Raw genomic sequence first — 21,493 nt, forward strand, 5'->3', positions numbered from 1 at the left:
TCTCAGTCCCCCAGCATCCCAGAATGTTTGCAGCCCTGGGCTGGGCTGGGCTGGGCTGATTGCTCCAGTGGAGCAGGGTTGGCTTCACCCCACTCCTCTCTAGCCAGAGCACTATCACTGCTCCAGCTGGCTGAGAAGGGGGTGGTAGTGGAAAACCCTGATCTGGAGTGCCGGTAGCCTGAGGGAAGGGAGGTTTAATCCCCACCCTCTGTTCCAGCATGGGACCCCAGCCAGGGGGCAGCAGCCCTTGCCAGGTGTCCCTAGGCCCCCCCACTGGGTCACTGCTCAAGTGGCAGGAGTGGGAAGGGGGGAATGCAGGGTGCTGCAGCTTCTTGGTTTCTTCTTTCACTGTCTTTAACAGCTGTTCTTTTTGTTGTACTCTTTCTTAAAACTTTGCATGTCAATAGTAACCCTTCCAGAGCAGATTCGGTTATTTGTCTTTTTATTCACCCAGGATTTATACCTGGACACGATCTGAGCGGACCACTGGTCACAAAATTGTACAAATGCATCTGGTCCACAGAATATATCCTTACTCCAAAAACCTGGAGCTATTTTTCTTATCACCCACTTTTCTTCTGATAGCTCTTTTCTCACCAAACCTGCCATATCAAGTCAATCTAAAAAGGGGGAAAGCTCCTGATTCCAACTTAATCTGTGTTCCCTCCCTTGCAAAACCAGTTTGGCAAGTTTAAGTGACTAAGCCTCCAAACCCCTGGAACAATTTTTGCAATCCTCAACAGCTCTAAGTTCAAGCAACCTCCAATTTCTAAGTCCAGTGTTCAACAAAATTTCCAAGTGCTGTGCACAATAAAGTCTCTCAGTCCAAATGAATTCAGTAGTGCCCACCTAGGGAAGGGGGCAGCTTGAGCACTCCTGTAGCGAGCAGGCGTGGGGGACTAGGGATGCCTGGCAAGGGCTGCTGCCCTCCTCCCTCTCCAGGCACACCCTGGCTGGGGACCATGCAAGCCAGGGTTGGGATTTAAACCCCTCCCCAGTCATACTTAGCCTGCTGGAGCCTGGCCATATCTCACCCTTCAGCTCTGCTTCCCTCCAGCCTTCCAGCCACTGCTGAAGGGAAGGGAGGGCTCACTCTAGTGCCCCACAACTTCTAGCCTGAGCCACTGGAGGCATGTGCCTGCATTTCTGGAATCAAAAGTGAATGTCTATTCACTCGCTTCTCTGTTCAATCTATGCAGGTTAGACTAACCTGCAAAGATTGAATCGATTCCAGCTTTTGCTTTTTGAATGTCTGTACTTAGCTAGGGTGTTCAGGGCACGTCTGATATTATTCTTTGGTGTTGTATGTGAGGGTTTCAAGTAGGGGTGTGCGAAGCAGACAGTATTCGATTCAGATTCGGCCCAATTCAGGTGACAGTGATTTGATTCGCTGATATAGATCACTGTCCCAATTCGATTCAGCTGAATCTGAATCGAAAGATTTGATTCTAATTCGGAGAATCAGCGATTCTGCCATCGACACAGCTTTATGTGTTTTTTCTATATACGTCAAGGTACCAGGCGTGGCTCGTGAACGCTGCAATGGTGGGGCAGATGGAGCATCCCACAGGAGCATGAGGGGGTCTCCCGCATGCTCGGCGGCAGACCTGGAAGTGGACCAGAAGACCTTCCGGTTCTCTTCTGGGTTGGCAAACGAGCATGTGGAGGATCCCCTCCCCGTGCCGCTCCCTCCCATCTTGGTGATCAGCCATGGGGGGAACCTGGGTGTCCCCCCAGACTGAGGGGGCACCATTTGCTGAGCCAGGGGGTGGAGGATCGCCCATACGCTCTGCGGAGGACCCGGTAGTGGACTGGAAGTACTTCTGATTCATTTCCGGGTCCGCCGCCAAGCACACAGGGCACCCCCCCCGCGCTCCTGTGGGACATTCCATCTGCCCCGGCATCTCAGCATTCACAAGCCGTGCCTGGTATCTTGAGGTACGTAGAAAAAACATATAAAGCTGTGTCTATGGCCAAATTGTCAAATCTCTCTGAATTTCTCCAAATTGAATTGGAGGCTTTTGATTTGATTTGGAGAGATTAATGGGTCTCCTGATTCAATTCAGATTTGGAGATTCGGCTGCCGAATCGGGCCAAATCTCTGAATCGAATCAGCCACCGAAGCTTCACACAGTCCTAGTTTCAAGTGACATTTTTGGGGACTCCTTTGGGTAATGATCACCTGTAAACTCAGGGAACTGGACTTGATAGCTCAGAAGACCCCTCTTAGTCCTATGTGCCTGTGATTTCCTCAAGGAAGGAAACAAACTGTGGAGAGAAGGCACTGAGTGCGTTGAAGCAGTGAGGTAAGGAAAACTAGAACAACAAGAGAGAGAGGCTGAAGAGTAAGTGGATACAAGCCAACACGGTACAAGGAGACAGCTGGAAAAGAAGTATGCATAGGGGTAGGATGGTGTGCAGCATTGACAGATGAAAAAATATGTGTTCAGAGCTAGAATCAGAGAGTGTTATGCCTAGAATATTCTTTTTTTATTGGCCCCCTTGATATCAATGGTAGTTTTGCTATCAACTCCGTTGAGGACAGGATTTCATACAGAAATGTTAAATAACAAGAAACTTTTTGGCTGACATCTTGGCTCATCCAGCAAATCCCAATCACTAGAAAGGAAGTAGGATTTCCCCTGTTCGTTAACTTGAAAGATAAGCTGTAGATCTGGTAGCTACCAAGAAAGGAAAGAAAGGCCAAGATCAAGAAAACAAGCAGAAGGATTAGTAACAAGCAATCATAAAATGGCTGCTGGAAAGACAGAAATCACATAGCCTGCTTGCGCACAAAAATCCAGAGGGTTCAACATGTTTTTGGAGTAATTTTGGACATTAGCAAAGTATTGGTTGCCTATACTGGTTACTGGGAAGGCAGCTTTCCAGCCACATTTTTTGACTCAGGCGCATCTTCAATCCTGGAAAGATCCTATCTCTGACATACCTTTTCCCATGAGACATGGATTTATTGACTGTGACTGATCATGGCCAGCAAATGTAAGCTCAACTGCTGTAAATCAAAAAGAAGTGGTCACATAATGCCAACTAGCTCTTGAATTGCAGTTGCTCCAGTAAGTACTTGAAAGTCGAAAGTTACCAAATCACTGAGCCTTAGAAGTTACTGTGCAACACAACACGGAACAAGTGAAATTTGGACTAAATTTTTCATGACAAAAAAGAAAACTTCACCATTTTACCAAAGGTCAGAGTTAGGATCTCAGTTTTAATTAATTTGTTATGCAGGCAAATTGACTTCAGTGTGTCATGTTTATTGAACACGTGAAAAACACTGGATAATATAGCACATGATCTCACTACAGCTGGCGCAAAAACTTCTCTAACACTATTTGGACATTAACATAGTTTGTTTTCATTTAGGAAGCCCTGGTGCAAAATTCTTGCGGCAACCACTGTTGGTATTTTGGTAGCTCTTAAGTATAACACTCTGCGTTGTGCCCATGTGCTGAAAAAAAGCCACAAACTGAAATTCAAATGTGTAAGCCTGCAGAGGGGATGCAGCTTTTTAAAAACTTTTTTGCCCTATGAGATACAGTATATGGCAATATAATTATTGCAGCAACTCATTCAATTGCAAGCTGAAAATTTTGCATCAACTGTTCACAATGTTTGTTCAGCAGGGAGGGCTCATTCAATTGGAAAATAAAATCACTTTCAAAGAGCTGGGGAAAGCTATTAAACAGTGTGAATTATCAGGGTGTTAGATTTTAACACTACCCAGTTCTGCATCAGTATCTTCTTTCCAGAGTTAAGACTGCACTAAATTTAAAAAACAAAGCCCTTTCACCAGCATGTCCAAAAAAGTGGCCAATTTTGTGAAGGGCAAAGAAAGTACTCTGGTGAGCAGCCATTTTATTAGGCAAGTTAGGGAAACGTGACAGCTCTGCAGGATGCAACAGAGAAAGTGTTTTGAAGCTTCTTGGACAGCTGTAGCAGCATAATCATTTGGTTCTACCAGATTTATTTTTCACCTCTTCTTTGTTCCCATTACTGTGCATCCTAAAGCTTTCAAGTGTGTGTAGATGAAACGGGAGCCCTAAATTGAAGCAGTGGGTTTTAAAAAACACAGCTTCAATTTAGGGCTGATTAAACCCCTGTGTCATGCACGCACCGCGCTGACTTACTTGCCTCTCAGGTGGGGAGGAGAGGGCGAGCTGCTGGCAGGCGGAGTGGTCCCTGGGCTGTGGGGAGGGCTGGTGTTTCCCTCTGCAGTAGCGGTGCCCCCTCCCAAGTGGCACCCACCTGCAAGCACCCAGCTCGAGTGGTCCTGGGGGGAACTGCAACTGAGGAGGGAAGCACCAGGCCCCCATGCAGCTCAGGCAGGCAGGCTCCAGTGGGGGATGGGAAAAGATCAGGCTCCCTGCTTTTCTTGGGCAGAGCCTGCTTGCCTGGGCTGTTGCCAGGCTGCCTGCAGGGCTCTCTGCAGAGCTGTGGAGATGCACGGAGCCTGAGGCTTCGTTCTACGGCTATACGGGCAGCAAACTAAAAGGAGTTTTAGTTTGCTATGCCCCAAGTCATTTAAGGCATACTATGCTGCTGAATTTCCTGCAGCGGCTGGAATTAACGCGCAATATGCCACTGAGGCGTGCAAACACTGACACCATTACAGCGGTCCAAAAGCATTTAGCCTGCTTTAAAGTGTCGTGCACACACGCCTCTCGTTTCATCCATACACGGCCTTACAGTGCAGTTTAGAACATGTTTATTTGAAAGGTGGGATCCAATTCAGAGACTGGGTGATTTGTTCATCATTAACACAAGAATTGGTGATTCAGATGCTCAACACCTGGTATGGAAAGGCAAGGTAGCTAATAATGCATATAGCCACAGTAGATAAGCAGTAGAGAACATAATGCAACTGGAATCCAGTCTCATATAGGAGTAGGCGACAGCCACATATATTTTGACACTACAAAGTACAATATTATTTTGAAAGAAATATAGTACAACTTCATTTTAATGAACCCGCAGGGGATCAGGAGAAGAGCTCATTAAAAGAGGGTGTTTGCTATAATAGGGTTAGTCAATCTGTTGCATCATAATCATGGAAAAAAATGGCCCTGCTGTTGGAATTGTTAAAAGTGGAGTTGTCATAATGAGGTTGTACTGCGCACTTAATACAGGCAGTCTTATAAAAGTATGTGAAAAGTGCTTAGTTTGTTTTGCCTTTCAGTATTTCCCATGAATACATATCTATATTCTTAGCTAGAGAGATGACAAGACACAGGAAACTTTTTACAAGTACATTTTTATTTAAAATAAAAATTAATTATGGTGCCTTTTTAAAATAGGGTACTGCACAATCTGTATATGCAACACAGTTTTTGGTACAGAATATACTTATTGAGCAATATCCTTAAATGCTAAATATACGTTAATGGCTTGTTTGAGAAACATGACAACATTAATTCTGATATTTTTCTCTTTAGTCATTTAACCACTGATACAGATTTTCCTATAAACAAGATTTGTTTTCATCTGTACATGTGGTACACAGTCAAGAAGGCAGATCTTAGAATATTTACATTCATGCATTAGTTTTAACACACTATCTTTGAGTTTAAAATCATATATTGTGTTTGTACAGATGCAGGAAGTATTGTGAATGGATGCATATATATGTATAATTATACCAGTCCCCAGTCTCCACTGTTTTGTGACATGTGCAGTCTTTTACACCTGGAAAAATTGAATGCAAAATAGGTGTAAAATGCTACCAAGTTAGAACAATTTATATTCCCTTGGCACGGTGTAAACAAGAACACCAACACGGTAGAGAATTAGGGCTATGTATGCATATATATGTATGCTTCTATCTGAAACTTAGTCACTCTGTCTTTTCTTTTAAAGTCTGTTTTTGCAGGTACTAAGGAAGGTCTGGAATCCACACTGGCCATGTGTTTGTGGTGGGTCCGAGGCAGGAGGTTCTGAGTACCTCTTGCAAAGTGGTGAGCTCCTTCAACTGTCTTTAACTTCACCAAGTCTTGGAGGAGTTCAGCACTTTACAGGATTAGGTTCTTTAAAGTGCTGGTCTCAGATACAGGACTTCAGATTCCAAACATTTCTTTAATTAAAATGAGTGCTTGAAGAAAATTCAGTTAATCCTCTGTCTTCAGACTTAACAAAACATTTGGATGTTTTACCCGTATGTCTGACTATGATTAAGGGGTAGAGCTGTGGTTTCTAAATAAAGCCCTACTCCAATAACAGAACTAGGTACATCTAAAAAAAACTAACTGAAGCCCCAAATTTAGTGTAGGTCAGTCAGTTTGAGTTCAATACAGACAAATCACTTTCTATCTGTTAAGGAGTCAGAGGTGTTCTTGTGACCTGGGTGGCAGTGATGGCATCCTCCATTTTGTGCCCCCTCTAAGTCAGTGCCCACTTCTAATTATGCTACTGTGAGCATCTGTTCGATTAGGTGCACTGAGCTATTACAGGGCCTTTCAACATCTTACCATAAGGGAGGATAGAAATAAATTTAAGTGCATCTATACATGTGCTGGATGTCAGCTCCGATGCATGCTAATTAGCATGCATCAGAGCAGACTCAATTAACTGAGTTTGCACAGCGTCCATGTCAAGTGCATTCACCATCCCTGTGCTTCAAAATGGCATGGGGGGGATGGGTGGTGGTGGATGTGGTTTATGTTGAACATTTGTTGAACACTGAATAAGCTTTAGCTAAAGCACCCCCACTGCCATTTTGAAGCATGGGATGCTGAATACACATGATGCTGTCGGCACTTTAATTAGAGTAGCTCCCAAGAGCAGTTCTAATTAAAGGACCCCCACCCCCAACTCGGAGCACATGTAAACATGTCCCTAAATGCCTCTAGACCTCTACTATGAATTGCCAGTTCTTGCGCTAAGGGATCATTATGCCAGTGAAGCCTTTATTCAGCACAACTGGTATATTTTCTTTGTATTATTTCCTTTGCATTTCATTAAATGGATAATAAGTGTTGCAAGTAACCTGGAGAGCATTAAACAAAACCCCAAGCCACATCAGAAAGCTTCAGAAATAATCCCCAAAAGCACAACCTCATTGGTCTCTCTTTTCTAAAGACTGAAATCTGCTTCTTTATCCAGTACGCCTCTCACTTTAAATTTTGGTGCAATGAATTTAACCAGAATTTTCAGAGTAATGGCTCTTTGGTAAAGGAGAGAAAAGTTCTTAATTTGGCCAATGGATGAGAGAAGAATCTGGAGTGCCGTTACCTTTTTAAATGTTGGGAATGAATATTCAGCAAGAATATCCAGATGAAAATTAATAAAGCTTCACATGCCTAAGCACATTTATTCCATAGGAATTCAATCTATCCTCAGATCCAAACTTTCTCATAACACCACTGACACTTAGCTCTTATATGGTGCTCTTCATTTGTAGAGCTAAACCTGTTGCCATAAGGAATGTAAGTCTTGTTATCCTTCTTACATAGATGGGGAAACTGAGGCACAGAGTGACAAAATGACTCATCACAAGTCACCCAGGAGGCCAGTAGCAAAACTGGGAATAAAACCATTGTTGCGAGAATCCCATGTCCAGTGTTCATTGAAACATACTGCCTACCCAGTGCTCACTGTTGAAGCTTTATGTTTCACTCTGTTTATAGCTTATATAAGGGTTGGATTCTCTTCCCATTGAGGACAATATGATTTTTGCTACTGACATCAGTGAGAGTGAGACTGAGCCCCATTCCTTAGACATCTTACAAAAACAGACACGTTTTGATGGACTTAATGATCTGCAAATCCCTTTGTGACCTTATAGAACATGCCTTTAAAGCTTTGCTAGGAGATAAAGAAAATCAAGGACCAGTAAGAGAAAGTGCTAATCCTGAGCCTGAATCATGCTAAACCTATCTGGATTTCTAGTGTATAGTCTCAGTTCAGCATGCAACCAGTCTCAAACAATGGCACAATTATACAGAAAAAACAAAAGAAAAACATGAAGGAAATGCACCAAAAATAAATGTATGGCTTAAAAAAACCCTTAGAAAGATATTTAAAATGTTTTTATGGTAGTATTTTGGCAATATGTGCCTCAGGAAATGAACATTTGGGATGCAAGATTTACAGAGTAAATTAAATTATGGTTGATCCCACCTGCATCTAAAAACATATCACTGTATTTTGTGCAAACATACATTATAAATACTGCAGTGAGATACATGATCATATTCTTGGGGTGAAGGGTTCTTTACTCCCTTTCACATATGTTTAAAAAATTGCTCCATCTCAAGAACGCCTTGACTTTTAAAAAATAATATCCATGTAGCTAAATTTCTACATAGGGGTATACAGGCTAAAAAGCTAAATAAATAACTCCTTAGATTCCTTCACAACAGTATATAGCAGCACTGTTTTGTCAGTGAGAGGATACAGATATTTACCTATACCCTATCTGTTCATCGGGTAATAGAAAACCAAATGTGGGTCTGAGCAAAAACTGCTGATCTGAATGTCTGAAACTGTATGGAGGAAAAGAGCTTCAGAGTCCAAATTTTATAGCTTCTCCTTATCTGTAATGGCCTAAATGTTGAACACCATATCTGGGAAACCACATGCTCTGGAGGATTCAAAATTCAGATGCACATTTTGTTGCTCAGACACATCTTCATATAATATTTAAAGTATCAATGTATTTCAGTACTGAAATACTCAAATGCCAAGGTGCGGTCGTTTTATGCAGCGAGGCTGCATTGGCTTGCTTGAGTTGCTCAAAGACAAAGAGACAGAGTATTATTGAAGTTTGACAGCAACACAACAAGCCACAGTGTGGTTCATATTTTTTTCACTGAATTGTGTTTTCAGCACAGTAATAAATGGAGACTTACAAAATGAATGTGTGACAGAAAAGAAAATGTTAAACATCCTATTTCAGGAAGGCAGGGCACTGTAGATTAAACATTGGCCTTTATTCTAGGGGATTACTGACTGAGTCTAACCTGAGATCCTAAGTGAAATGAGTTTGGTGGATTCAGCTTTGCTTCAAGTTGTCTGCAATCCACATCACAAAAAGACACATCACAAAGCTATCGCATATAATTTGGCACAGTTGGCAGTCTCTGCTCAGGAAAGGCAGAGAACTGAGCTAACACGGGCACATCAATTTAACAGTCCCTGGTAAATGGCCCTCTATGTCAGGTCTATGAAGTCCTTAGTGGGACAACTTGGAAAACTTAAAACCTTGACACCCTTTTTTCCTCCTCTTGCCCAGCAGCTAATCAGAGGATAAGGAGGGCTTCAGTTTCCACTGCTGCTAGTCCTTTTATCACAATTGAGCCCATATATTCACTCCAAAATGTAAACAAAATCCTTTCTAGAGGGATTCTCTGACAGATCTGTGTGGTGCAAAGACAGTAAATGTGCAGAACTTCACAGAGGACAAGAGAACTAGAAATGTTTGTAAAGCTAAGAAATAAAAGCTATGCAGTAAAAAAAGAGGCTGATTATGAAATAACAGTGTTCAAAGCACCTTGTAAATATTACCTCTATCTTTCATTAGCAATGCTAATTGCTAATGATCCTACTTGGATTTCTTTTGCCTGAAAAGTCTTCAGCCATGGAAATTGCATAGTCACCAGACTGCAGATTTATTTCCTGGGTTAATTCACAAGTTCATGCAGTTTTTGGTTCCTTGGTGGATTAACAAACCCCTTTTTCCCTTTTTCATAACAAAATAATAATTGTTATTTAAGCATACAAAGCTGGGAGCTTGTAAATGAAAATGCTGTGCAAGCCAGAGAAGCATGCAGGTGATGACTTCCACCCTCTGAACCTCAGACCCATTTATACTAAGTTGCTGCCACTCTGGCAGATCACCTTCACATCAAAGGATTCTACTTAAGCAGCTCTTTGTGGACAGTCAATCAAAAATAAAGAGAAAAAAAAAAGAAGAGGAGGAACCTGGAGGCATCGTGATGTTGCTTTCAACAGCTGCAGCATGCAATGATTATGCCTTTGTGAGGTCTTTTCTCTGGATAGCCCTGATTGGCAAGTTTATCCTCCCTTTGACAATCAGCAAGCCTGAAGAGCAGTCTCCTTTTCTTCTCTGAATAACTGATGCGTGCACTATATCTGAAATGAAGTCCTTGGCCACAGAGCGCCTTTCATTTCCTTATTTCACCCACCTTGCATACTTGCGTGTGTGCTTTGAAAGTTTAACACCTCCAGCATCGTGGGGGGGTGGGTCTCAGAGATTATACAACTGCATTATTATCAACTGTTTTGTTGTTTTGGGAGGAGGTCATTGCATATTCAGCTCGATTTGTTCCATTCTCTTCTTTTCTCAGTGGTTTCCTTGGGTGATCATGGGATAGGTGATAAATGGAGGGAGGAGAGGAGAAGAAAGCAGAGAAATAAACATCCACATTACCAACATGGACTGAAAACAAGGACATTTCATAAATGCCCTAGGTTCACGATTAGAAAGTTGTTCTGGACATTAAAACATTTCCTTGTTTTTTAACTTTTTCTGGACCAAGATCAAAACAACAGTTGGTTTTCCCCAGCCTCTTGTTCTCCCTAGAACATAGTGATTAAGTTAATAATATTACATTATACTCTGTTTTGTCAGTGATAGCCAATATGAATGAATTTGGATCAGATGGAAGTTGCTAGAATTATGGTGGGGGAAAGAAATGGGGGGAAAATCACTCTTTAGTTGAAGACCAGGTTCTTCAAGGGCTGGGGCAATGCAAGCTTCCTTATGCCACCTACACCCTCGTGCTTCAAACCCGAGCTGGAGTGAGCGCGCATAAAGTACCTGGTTCAGTCTCCATGTCCGCGTAGTCCTTGGGCTCTGTACTGACAGTACCAAGTAATGCAAACTGTGATAATGAAGAAATCTGTCCGCTAAGGACTGAATTGAGATCGCCAACCCATATAAAAAAATTAATTAAGAGTCATTATAATGTAACAACCAGAACCAGTGACTTTGGGGTGAAAAGTTGTCTTTGTTATGCCATGCCCAGTCTCAGGCCAACAGTTGAATCTCTTCCCCCAGTTTTCAAGTCACTGTGTCACCACCAGGTACCACAACTCTGGTAGACATGCAGTTCCAGAAATGTGCAGCAGGCTTAGAAAACTCTACCAAGTACTACAACAGCCACCTTACAAAAGTATGGTGTTTGTTCAACATTTTAAAGGGTCGCTGAGGAAAGAGACACCAATATAAATGTCATAGCTGAACACTTCCTCTTATGTCAAATAAATATTGTCATGGTTTCCTATCTCTCCCATGAATTCTCTCCTTACAGTGTACCCTTCATATAAACATGAATGTAAAAGTAATCTCAAGTCATGTAAGCAAAAAACAACTGTTGGTTTACCTACAGATTGTAGTCTCTAGCATAAGGCATTTCTACTTCTTTCCTATAGCCAAAAATAATAGCGAGGACTAGAGAAGCAAGCATAAACCACCAATAAAGTCTCTGGTGTTGTTTTTAAGTAGTTTAGTGAATCAACTTCCTCCCCAACCCCTATCCCAAAATAAACTTGAAAAAATCAAGACATTCAGAGTTATATCAGCAGGAAAAGTGATATTAGTTGGAGGGCTTATGGTATCCAATTACATGAAGGCAAACTTGTTCCAGTCACGACACCCATCTACTAAACTTCTTTCTTCACAACCTCTTGAATTTTGCAGCTGCTAAAAGTTAAGCTTGTTAATTTAAGTTGTGGTTCTAACAGTTAGTGAATTAGAGCGGTACTGGAAGAGAAGACCACAGAGCTTTGTTGAGTACTTTGGTACTTATGTAACTAATATTACATGTTACATAGGTAATATTTACCTTTGGCTGTGTACTTAATTACATTACAAATCGTCCAATTGATCTGCTACTCTTCTGACTAGAGAAACAAAGACCTTGATACTGACAGGCCTTTTCTCTCTTCCCCTTCTTTGATATAGAAGAACAATGTGGTAAATGAGTATTTTTAAAAACCTTTCCATTCGTTCCCTAAATTACATTTTTTTTCCTTTTTAGAATCTGAAGTTTGGTTCAAAGGTTAATAGAAAATGAGAAAAGTTTGACCATCTCTATTTTCTAATTTTTCTGTTACATGTCTTCTCTTTCTCTCACTCTTTTATTCCTTATATTGTTCTATTTTCTCTCTTTCTGCTCCTCTCATTCTTCTATGCTTCATTACAAGTCCTCTCCCCTCACTTTTCTCCACCCTTTCTTTCCCCCACTATTTATCATTCCCATTTTTGTATTACTCTTATGTCAGTCTGTTTTCCCCTCTTTCCTCCTCCTGATCCTATCCCCCATGTCTCTCTTTATTCCCATATTGTTGCTTTTGTTCATTTCCCTAATAGCACATGCTCCCAAATCCCTCTGCTCAAAACAGGACCATTCGCAACCACATCATCCCAGCCAAAGTTTTGTCTAGTGGGTCTTAAAAACATCCAAGGACAGAAATGCCACCACCTCTCTGGGTAACCTGTTCCAGTGTTTTAACTACCCGCCTCATGAGAAAATTCTTCCTAATATCTTACCTAAACTTCCCCTGCTGCAACTTCAGACCGTTGCTCCTTGTTCTGTCATCTGCCACCACTGACAACTCTTTAGTCCTATCCTCTTTCGACCCCCCCTTCAGGCAGTCAAAGGCTGCTATTAAATCCTCTCTCAGACTTCTTTTCTCCAGATTAAATAAACTCAGTCCCTCAGCCTCTCCTCAGAAGTCATGTGCCCCAGTCCCCAAACCATTTTTGCTGCCCTCGCTGGACTCTCTCCAATTTCTCCACATCCTTTCTGTAGTGGGTGGCCCAAAACTGGACACAGTACTCCAGATGAGGCCTCACCAGTGCTGAATAGAGGGGAATAATCACTTCCCTTGAACTACTGGCAACATGCCTACTCATGCAGCCCAGTACGCCATTAGCCTTCTTTACAACAAGGGCTGGCTCGTATTCAGCTTATTGTCCGCTGTAACCCCCAGGTCCTTTTCTGAAGAGCTGCTGCCCAGCCTGTACTGGTGCATGAGATTGTTCTGCCCTAAGTGCAGGACTTTTCACTTGTCATGGTTGAACCTCATGAGATTCCTTTTAGCCCAATCCTCCAATTTGTCTAGGTCACTCTGAATGCTAGCTTTACCTTCCAGCATGTCTACTGCTCCCCCAGCTTGGTGTCATCTTCACACTTGCTGAAGGTGCACTCTGTGCCATCTTCTAGGTCATTTATGAAGACACTGAACAAAAACAGCCACAGACCAACCCCTGAGGCACTCCACTTGATACCGACTGCCAACTAGACATCGAGCCATTGAATACTATCCTCTGAGCCTGAAGTTTGAGCCAGTTTTCTATCCACCTGAAAGTCCATTCATCCAGCCCCTCCTTCCATAGTTTGCCTGAAAAATGTTGTGGGAGACTATAGCAAAAGCCAAGCTAAAATCAAGGTACACCACATCCACTGGTCTCCCCCCATCTACAGAGCAAGTCATTTCATCATAGAAGGCAATCAGGTTGGTCAGGCATGACTTGTCCTTGGTGAATCCATGCTAATCACCATCTTCTCCAAGTGCTTAGAAATGGATTCCTTGAGGATCTACTCCATGATTTTTCCAGAGACTGAGGTAAAGCTGACTGGTCTGTAGTTCCCTGGAGATATACAGATTCCATACTTGTTTTTGGTTTCTGTCTTTCCTAGATTTGGAAGAGTGCTCTGGTTAACCAAATGTCTGACAGTCCAGTGGAGTATGGGAGTAAAGCTCTCCTGTGAGTTACTCTTTCAGCTGAATGGAGTTCTACATTCTATTCAAGCAATTAAATGTGAATCTGTGTACTTAAATACACAACATTTAAGTTGCTATTATATACGAAGCCTAAGGTTGCTGTCTTCTCGTTTCACTATTAATGTAACTTAAATCTAAGTATTCAATAAGATCTAGTGTTTTATACTTGCAATACTACACTATAGTTATACTATGCTATACTATACCTATCCCATTTAATGTCCGGTAAGATCATCTGTCCCTAACCCTGCTATGTATAGAACCCTTTGAACTACCATTAAGAGGAAGTGCTTGTTGTTTGTACGCTCCCACTGATGGTCACGGTAAGTTATACATTAGTAGGGAAGTTGTAAGCAGGGAACTCTTCACATGCAAGATATACTCACATAGCAGGAGAAACAGGTGGTTGGTTCGCTAGCTATGATTTGCTACACACATTGCTTTGATGTATAGCAGCAAATTGATCAAGGTACTCCATACAGAGCTGTTTCAAACGAAATGTGTATGCATCTCTGCATAACTTAATGTGGCTCCCAATGCATACGTGAAATGATGCTTCAAAGTCCATAATAACCTTTTCACCATGTACACATTAATCTGTGTGAATCCTAAAACCAAGAAAGTAGCACAACATTTAATGGATATACTTCACATATTAAGCTTTAATGTAAGCTTAGGTTCTTAACCTAGCTTCTTAGAAAATTTTACATCATCTGTGCTAGTAGTCTGCTGGGCTCTGTGTAACACCAAGGTGTAAATTATAACAGTGTATCTAAACAGAATATGTTCTTTATCCAGTAAATTTCTTAAAGAAAAGGCATTTTGAACATTTGATTAGCCCCACAACATTGAAGGCCCCAATTTGTCTCGTGGATACAATATTTTAAAAATCCATAGATGCCCAGCCAGGCAAAACCCGACCTATCAGAGTGGGTTATTTAATTATTATTATTATGCCTTTCAGTCAATACTACATGTCGGTTTATTGACGTTTCAAGAGCACAAGACCACCTAAAATAGGAATAAAAGTTTAGTTAAGAAAGACAAAATTCAGGGCCCAATCCTGTAAAGTGATCAGTTTCCTTAAGTTTTCCTGCACCTTGTATCCTTGTGTTAAGGGTGAGATCCAAAATTGGACATACATGTCACAGTGCCAAGCACTATAATGCCTCATTTTCACATTGCAGGAAAATTCTGTACATAACTTCCCTGCTGAATACCCAGACTCCTTCCCTACCCATTGCAATGAGACAAGTAGGTACCTCTCAGTGAGATCCACAAAACTACTAGTTTGTGTGGGGAACCATGAGCAGATAAAAGCTGAGAACAAAGGTATGTCTCAAATCCTACCTCCTTCTGAGGCTTAGGTGCCTGTCTTGGCTCTACCAGGAGGCACTTCTTTCCATCTGGTATTCACGGCTCTCCTGAGACAGAACTCTCCCCTAGGCCCTTACCTTAAATAAGTATAAACGTCACTTCCTGCTGTTAGAGCTGGAGGCAAAGAATGTTCCTGTAATCCAGTATGTCAGAGGTTACCCCATTTACCCAGGAAATGGGAGTTGTGTTCAATGCCCTCTTAAGCCTGTGAAGATTTAAACCCACATCTTTCAATTCTCAGGAGTGGTAGCAGTTAAGGGTGGGCACTTTTCTGGTTGAAGCTCTTTCTCTTGGCTGAAAAGAATCAGGTTAACTTGACCAAAGAGATGGAACAGCGCTGGCATCCACCTAGGACAAGGGTTTCATGTTCTACTTCAGTATTAGATTCCCATAGTATAGAAGCGTATTGTGCCAGCAGAGAGACACTAGACAGTGACACGGATAGGCCAAATAACCACTTTTCTGTTAGTGGCTAAGATAAATGTATGCAAAAGTTAAAGAGAGCAAATACTGATAAGCAAATGAGAATTTTGAATTGCTTTCAATCTGAATATGAAGATGTTACTAGTCACATATAAAAGACTTAATTCCCTTTCCATCAGTTTTACACTGAGGTAGCTGATAACTTCAGTGAAGTTACTACCAACATATATATATTGGTATAATTACAGGTCTATCATTATTATTTTTCAGCACTCCTTTACGTAAAACTTTGTGACAGAAAGAAGAAAACGACAAATACAGCAGATAAGTATATACATCAAAAGAACTGTTTTACTGGAAGCCTTATAAACAAGACTGGAAGCTTCTGTTCCTTCTATGTTCTCAGTTACATGTTTTTTAAGGGACATGTCAACTTATTTGTCACTCATCAAATGACACAGGAAGTGAAGTGACAGTGTCAGGAACTTAAATAAGCACCATTTATAGACAAACACTTCAAAGACATTCTTAGCTAATTATATTTTAATTAAAACTTCCATGATTTAGAGTGAAAAGAACAGAAAAAATGGCTTTCTTTGAAACTATGCACAATAAAATCCTCTCATTTGGTTTGTGACTGCAACATAACACACAAATAACTGTCTTAGTGCTAACCTACCTACCTTGGTTCTAGTCTTTGACTTGCAGCAATAGCTCAGAGCTCAGTGCAAGCTGTAAAACACTCCCATGAATCTGGCTAGTTACTTGGTTAGCCAGCCTGTGCTACTGTGGGTAAGCTGCTACCAATACACAAGATAGTTTAAAGCTAGCTGGAGCTTGCCTACACATACCCTTCCACTGCTGTGCTGCAAACCTAAACAAGCTGACAATTTGGTTAAGATTGTGCTTTAAACATCCTTACTTAACAAATGCAGGATGGGATGGAGGAATGAGTCTGTATTATTTAATGACATTAGCAGGCAGGACCTCTCATTACCCATCAAAGACTTGTACATTTACAGGAAGTCAATGGAAAATGAAATGAAGCCATTTAAATTTTAACAAAGACAAGGAGTACTGGAGCAACCCCGCCCAAGGAGCTTGATAACAACCAACGAAGAAAAATTAATCTGCTTTCTAGAAATGGCCCATTAAGAAGATTATCATCTACTCAGAGAAATTTAATGCACCAAAAGTATCAGGAACAGTAGAGCTCAGGATCTTCAGTTGTGATCTATCCAACCTTTAGCCCCTGGCCTCTACCATTTCAGCTAATGGGACCTCCTCCAGGTATTCTGGGACTAGGCTTTTGGGACTAGGGTTTATCACTATTATTCTCATTTAGATACATATCCCTCTCTATCCAGAAAGTCTCAGAGTAGCTCACATGTAAGAAAACCACATTTCAAAACAGACAGATACGATACTTTTCTGACAACATTTTGCAAGACTGTGAAATACTCAAGTGATCTGCATTCTGTTTTTTTCCTTGGATTTGTTTCATATGAGTAAGAAAAACTCCATCTGGAGAAATGGAACAAATCCAAGAAAAAGTGACCTCTCCTCCTGTCTCCCTTGTTTACTTCTTTCTGTTTTTGTGATAACTAGACTGCTAGGCGGTGGTGATGGCACAGAAAATCCTCAGATTTTCTGAGAAATTTTTAAGAAATTTTTGATGCATCTTAGTTGCAGGCCAAAAATCTGGCTGTTAGATAGGTGTGGCACCAGAGGACATTTGTGTAGAGAGAATTCTATGGGATTTTGATGCATACACAATATGCAATCATACAAATCAATGGCGGTTGCTATTACAGCATTAATATAGGATCATAGGAAAGTAAGGCTGGAAAAGACCTCACAAGGCCATCTTCTAGTCCAACCCCCTACTCAAGATAGGACCAACCCTGACTAAACCATTCCACTATATAAGAATAGGAGAGCTTACATATACAGGTTGTTGCAGATTTTGCAAATATCTAGAGATAGATATCTTTAGCGTGAAGATTATGTGACACCCTAACATGTCTGTAACTGCTAGTAGCCCCATAGGTGCCACCAGTTTGAGTCCAGAGAACAAGTGACATACTATTGATTACTCAAAGGAAGAGATTAAAGGCTGAGCTACCTCCCACTTCCAACGTAAATGCTCTACGGTTACCATAAAAAGCAGCTCCATCTGGCCAAGATTTTGCCACAAGCTGGGAAGTATTCAATTTTTTGCCAGTGCTCAATCTTTTGAATCTCCCAATACTTTTGTTAATGAATGATTCTCTTATTCAGCTTCCTAATTTTGCTCATTAAAATATTCCAAAGATTTAGGATACTATATGCACAAAAATTACATTGTTCCAGTATTTATGATTAATTGTCACTATGATACATGGCCTTGTCTGCCCTTTCCATTGAAAAATAAGCAGTAATTAATGGATGGCATTGCCTGAATAATGCAGAATGGTTACATTTCAGCTACATCCTTGCTTGGACTATATGGCTTGAGTTCTCTTTTTCTTAAATAGGTTGTCCTAACCACTCCTCATTTGAAGAAATCAATCAATCTTCCACTGTTAGCTATCGAACGTCCACAGTGTTAAAGACCACCATGCTGCGGATGGCCTTGCAGAATTTCTATACCGTGCTGGCTGACTGGAAAACCTTCCAGTGCTTTCTTTCTCACACAGGTATGAAAAAGGGCTCAGAAGAGTATGTACCTGTTCTACTGGGAAACAAAAGAAAGCATTTTCAGTACAAGTCACATTGCATTATTGATTGTAATGGGCTTTGGATCAGGCCCCAAACTACCCTACTTCTTAGGTTAGGCTCTATCCCATCTGAACTCCAGAGTCTTGTCCACTCATTTTCAATGTTCAATTCACAGCTGTCTCCAAAAGCTGCTCTTACCCGAGAAAATTCTAGGATAAATTTTAGCAGGCTTGTGGGTTATTTCCACATTTGGGTCCTTCAACTACCTCAGAAATGGCCAAATCCCCTTTCCTGTATGAGGATAAAATATACTGCCTTTACCCAGGGCTTCTCTTGGGGTATAATATATTTCTCACTGATCTGCAAGTTCTCCAAGTTGTGCAGTCAGTATGTTGGAGAGGGCAGATTTAATACACTCTGCTTTTCCATCATATACTCCTACTTTGGTGCACATGTGCTAATAGTGCAAATAACATTTCTGAGATACATGAAATTAAGGGCAGATGGTGTTTATTCTCCTCTTACTTATAGCTTTGTAAATCCAGACTTCAGTGGAGTCAATCGTGATTTGTCCTGCTCCAGAATGCTGGAGATAGTCACGTTTCCTTCTAGTCTACTAATTAAAGGCACTTTAATGCTCCTTACTTACTGACCACAGGCCACCAACCTTGAGTAAGAGATGAGGCTTTCTTACAAAAAGGCTAATTTCTTTAATGAAGTACTAGCAGCAACTCAACCCTGTTCTACCCAAGCCCTCACATTTCCTAATCAAGACTGCAAAGAGAACTGTAAAAGTTTTTTTCTGACTGCAGCAATTTGATCTATGGTATTATATCCCAGCTACCTCCAATGCAGAAAACATCTTTGATAGATTTTGATGTCCATAGGGAAAAACTGAATGAGCCCAAGGTCAAAAATGAACTCAGCGTGCTGACCTTTCCACCCAGTGAAAAGCCACCTAAAAAAGTAAAAGGAATTAGCATGCTCAGCTAAGGAGGCTTGGATGAAATGAGCTTGAGCAGTGAACTGTAGTGCATTTTGGGTATAAGAAGTCAGCCTCTCTGAAATATCAGCAGCATAAACAAAACACCATAACCCACAGTGATGTTATATATCACTTCAGATGCAAGCTTTATAGAACAGGATGGGAGGGACAATGATTCCATGCATCGGGGTGCCTGGTCGTGGGTTCTATTCTTAGCTGTGCCACAGACTCCAGGTGTGATTTTGGGAAGCCCTTGTTATTATTAATATACAGCAGTGCCCAGAAAGCATAGCTTAAATCAGGACATATTGCACTAGGCACAGTATACAACCTAGTAAAAGGCAGCCCTTTCCTAAACAGCATTCAATTTAAATATCAGTAGGTGCAGCAGACCAGGAGTGGGAGAAACTTCTATTTTGATTTTTACAGAGGATTAAGGGATTTGCACCAGGTCACACAGGAAGTTGGGTATTCAACCCACATTTCCTGTGCACCGTGCAGTGCAGTAAACACATACATCCTTCCTTCTCCAGTCCCTTATTCTGTCAATTTCCTCCTCACTGTGGAGGACAGACGGATGGACCGTCACTGTATCACATAGGGAGGGGCAGGATCTGTGTAAATGGTATTCATATCAGTTGGGACCTTGTAACTGCAAACCAATTCAATAAATTCAATCTGGGAATAAACTTGAAGCCAGTGCAGATCATGAAATTCACACCTAAGCCATAAACCAGATGCTCCCAGTGTTACTGGGCCATTAGAAACTGTACTGACCTTACTACTACCAACCTTCCTGGGAGGGTTAGCATCTTCCTCCAAACCACTGCTCTATTTTTTTTTCTGACCAAACTTGCAGGGATGTGCATAGAACTACGTGCCTTCCCAGGTAGGCTAGGATCATCACAAAGCAGAACTGGCCATAGTAGATCCCTTCTGAGCATGCACAGAAGGACAAGTCTAGTTATACAGTAAGGAAAAGGATCTAAAATATGTTGAAATGATACAAAGTGACTCATACAATTAAACACAGAGGTGCAAGTAGTACTTATGTGCCTCCAAGCAAAATAAGATTTGGGACCAGGTGTCCACAATGTAGTTCCTAGTACTTTAGTTCTAATAGTGTTGCTGCCACTGCCAGAACTGAAAGGGCACAGAGATATAGTAAGGCCCTGCCATGGAGACATCACTGAGATAGCAGAAGACAGGGATTTGGCATACCCTGATATATCCTAGCAAACCTGAGTAACAGTCTGAATGAGACACTGAGTAAGGCAGAAGAAACCTCCAGAACTCCAATGACTATTTTTTCTAGAGAAAAACCATGGCTGCTGTAGTTTCTATCACTACAAAAATTTAAAAAGATAATCCTTTTCTGTAAAGGAAAAAATAACATAATAGCCCAGGTTTTACTTAGTCCTTAGTTGAACAAATTTCAGTGAGATCAATAGTTTTCTCTAGGTAGGACTGAACAAGAACCTCAGGATTTGATTTATTGTAGGTATCAATTCTAATCTGCAAGAGAATTTTAAAAGGGCATGTGGAAGGAGACACGTAAAATAAGTCAACCTTTCTGCTTTGCATTTTAGACAAACCAGCTTTATCGCAGCATAACTCCTTTCATCTCCTTGGAGTTACTTCTCACTAACATGGGCAGAAGAGGAAACTCAAGCCTACAGGTCCAGCTCCATCCTTCACTATTGGATTGAGATCTAGTTAAACTCAATTGGAGCTGGAGAAGTTACTTTGGATTTACCCTGCTGTAACTAAGTTCCCAAAGTATCCCACAGCAAAGAAACATTATGGAGTGTTTGAAGGATTAAAAGTCAGTTATAGAACCGATTAACTTCCAGGTCTTAATATGAATCTAGTTCAGGTTGACATCTAGTTCAATTTGAGGCTGGTAGTTTGGCACCTGTTCAGGGACCTGTAAAGATAAGCTGCCTTTATCATGCTTCTCTGTCTGTCTCACAATCCTGCTTCATTTTTTGAAAGCTCTGCTGGCAGCCTGAGCAGAAAGGTAGAGAAGTGAAGATGGAAACTTTGCCATACTAGAGACCTAATTATTATTATTGGTAATAATAAGTTTACGTGCTTACTTATTTTTTAACACATAACACTTAGGAGCCACAGTGTATTAATTAGATTACTTATGCAGAACAAGAAGAGTCATCCTCCAAAACAGTTTATAATCTGCTATGTTCTTTCTGAGAATGGATGAAGCCTCAGACTAAATGGTCCAGC

At 41.2% G+C, this 21,493-nt stretch overlaps 1 protein-coding gene across 1 annotated transcript in view; it reads right to left on the bottom strand.

Moving 5' to 3' along the window:
• Positions 1–5,252: 5,252 nt before the first annotated feature.
• PRIMA1 (proline rich membrane anchor 1) overlaps positions 5,253–21,493 on the bottom strand; it is an 88,924-nt gene continuing 72,683 nt past the window's right edge. The window contains exon 5 of the mRNA XM_006274360.4: positions 5,253–10,326. Coding sequence (XP_006274422.1) covers positions 10,227–10,326 — 100 coding nt within the window. The 3' untranslated portion in view covers positions 5,253–10,226. The remainder of the gene's footprint in view (positions 10,327–21,493) is intronic.

Source organism: Alligator mississippiensis, chromosome 2, assembly GCF_030867095.1.
Source record: "Alligator mississippiensis isolate rAllMis1 chromosome 2, rAllMis1, whole genome shotgun sequence".
NCBI classification, from domain to species: Eukaryota; Metazoa; Chordata; order Crocodylia; family Alligatoridae; genus Alligator; species Alligator mississippiensis.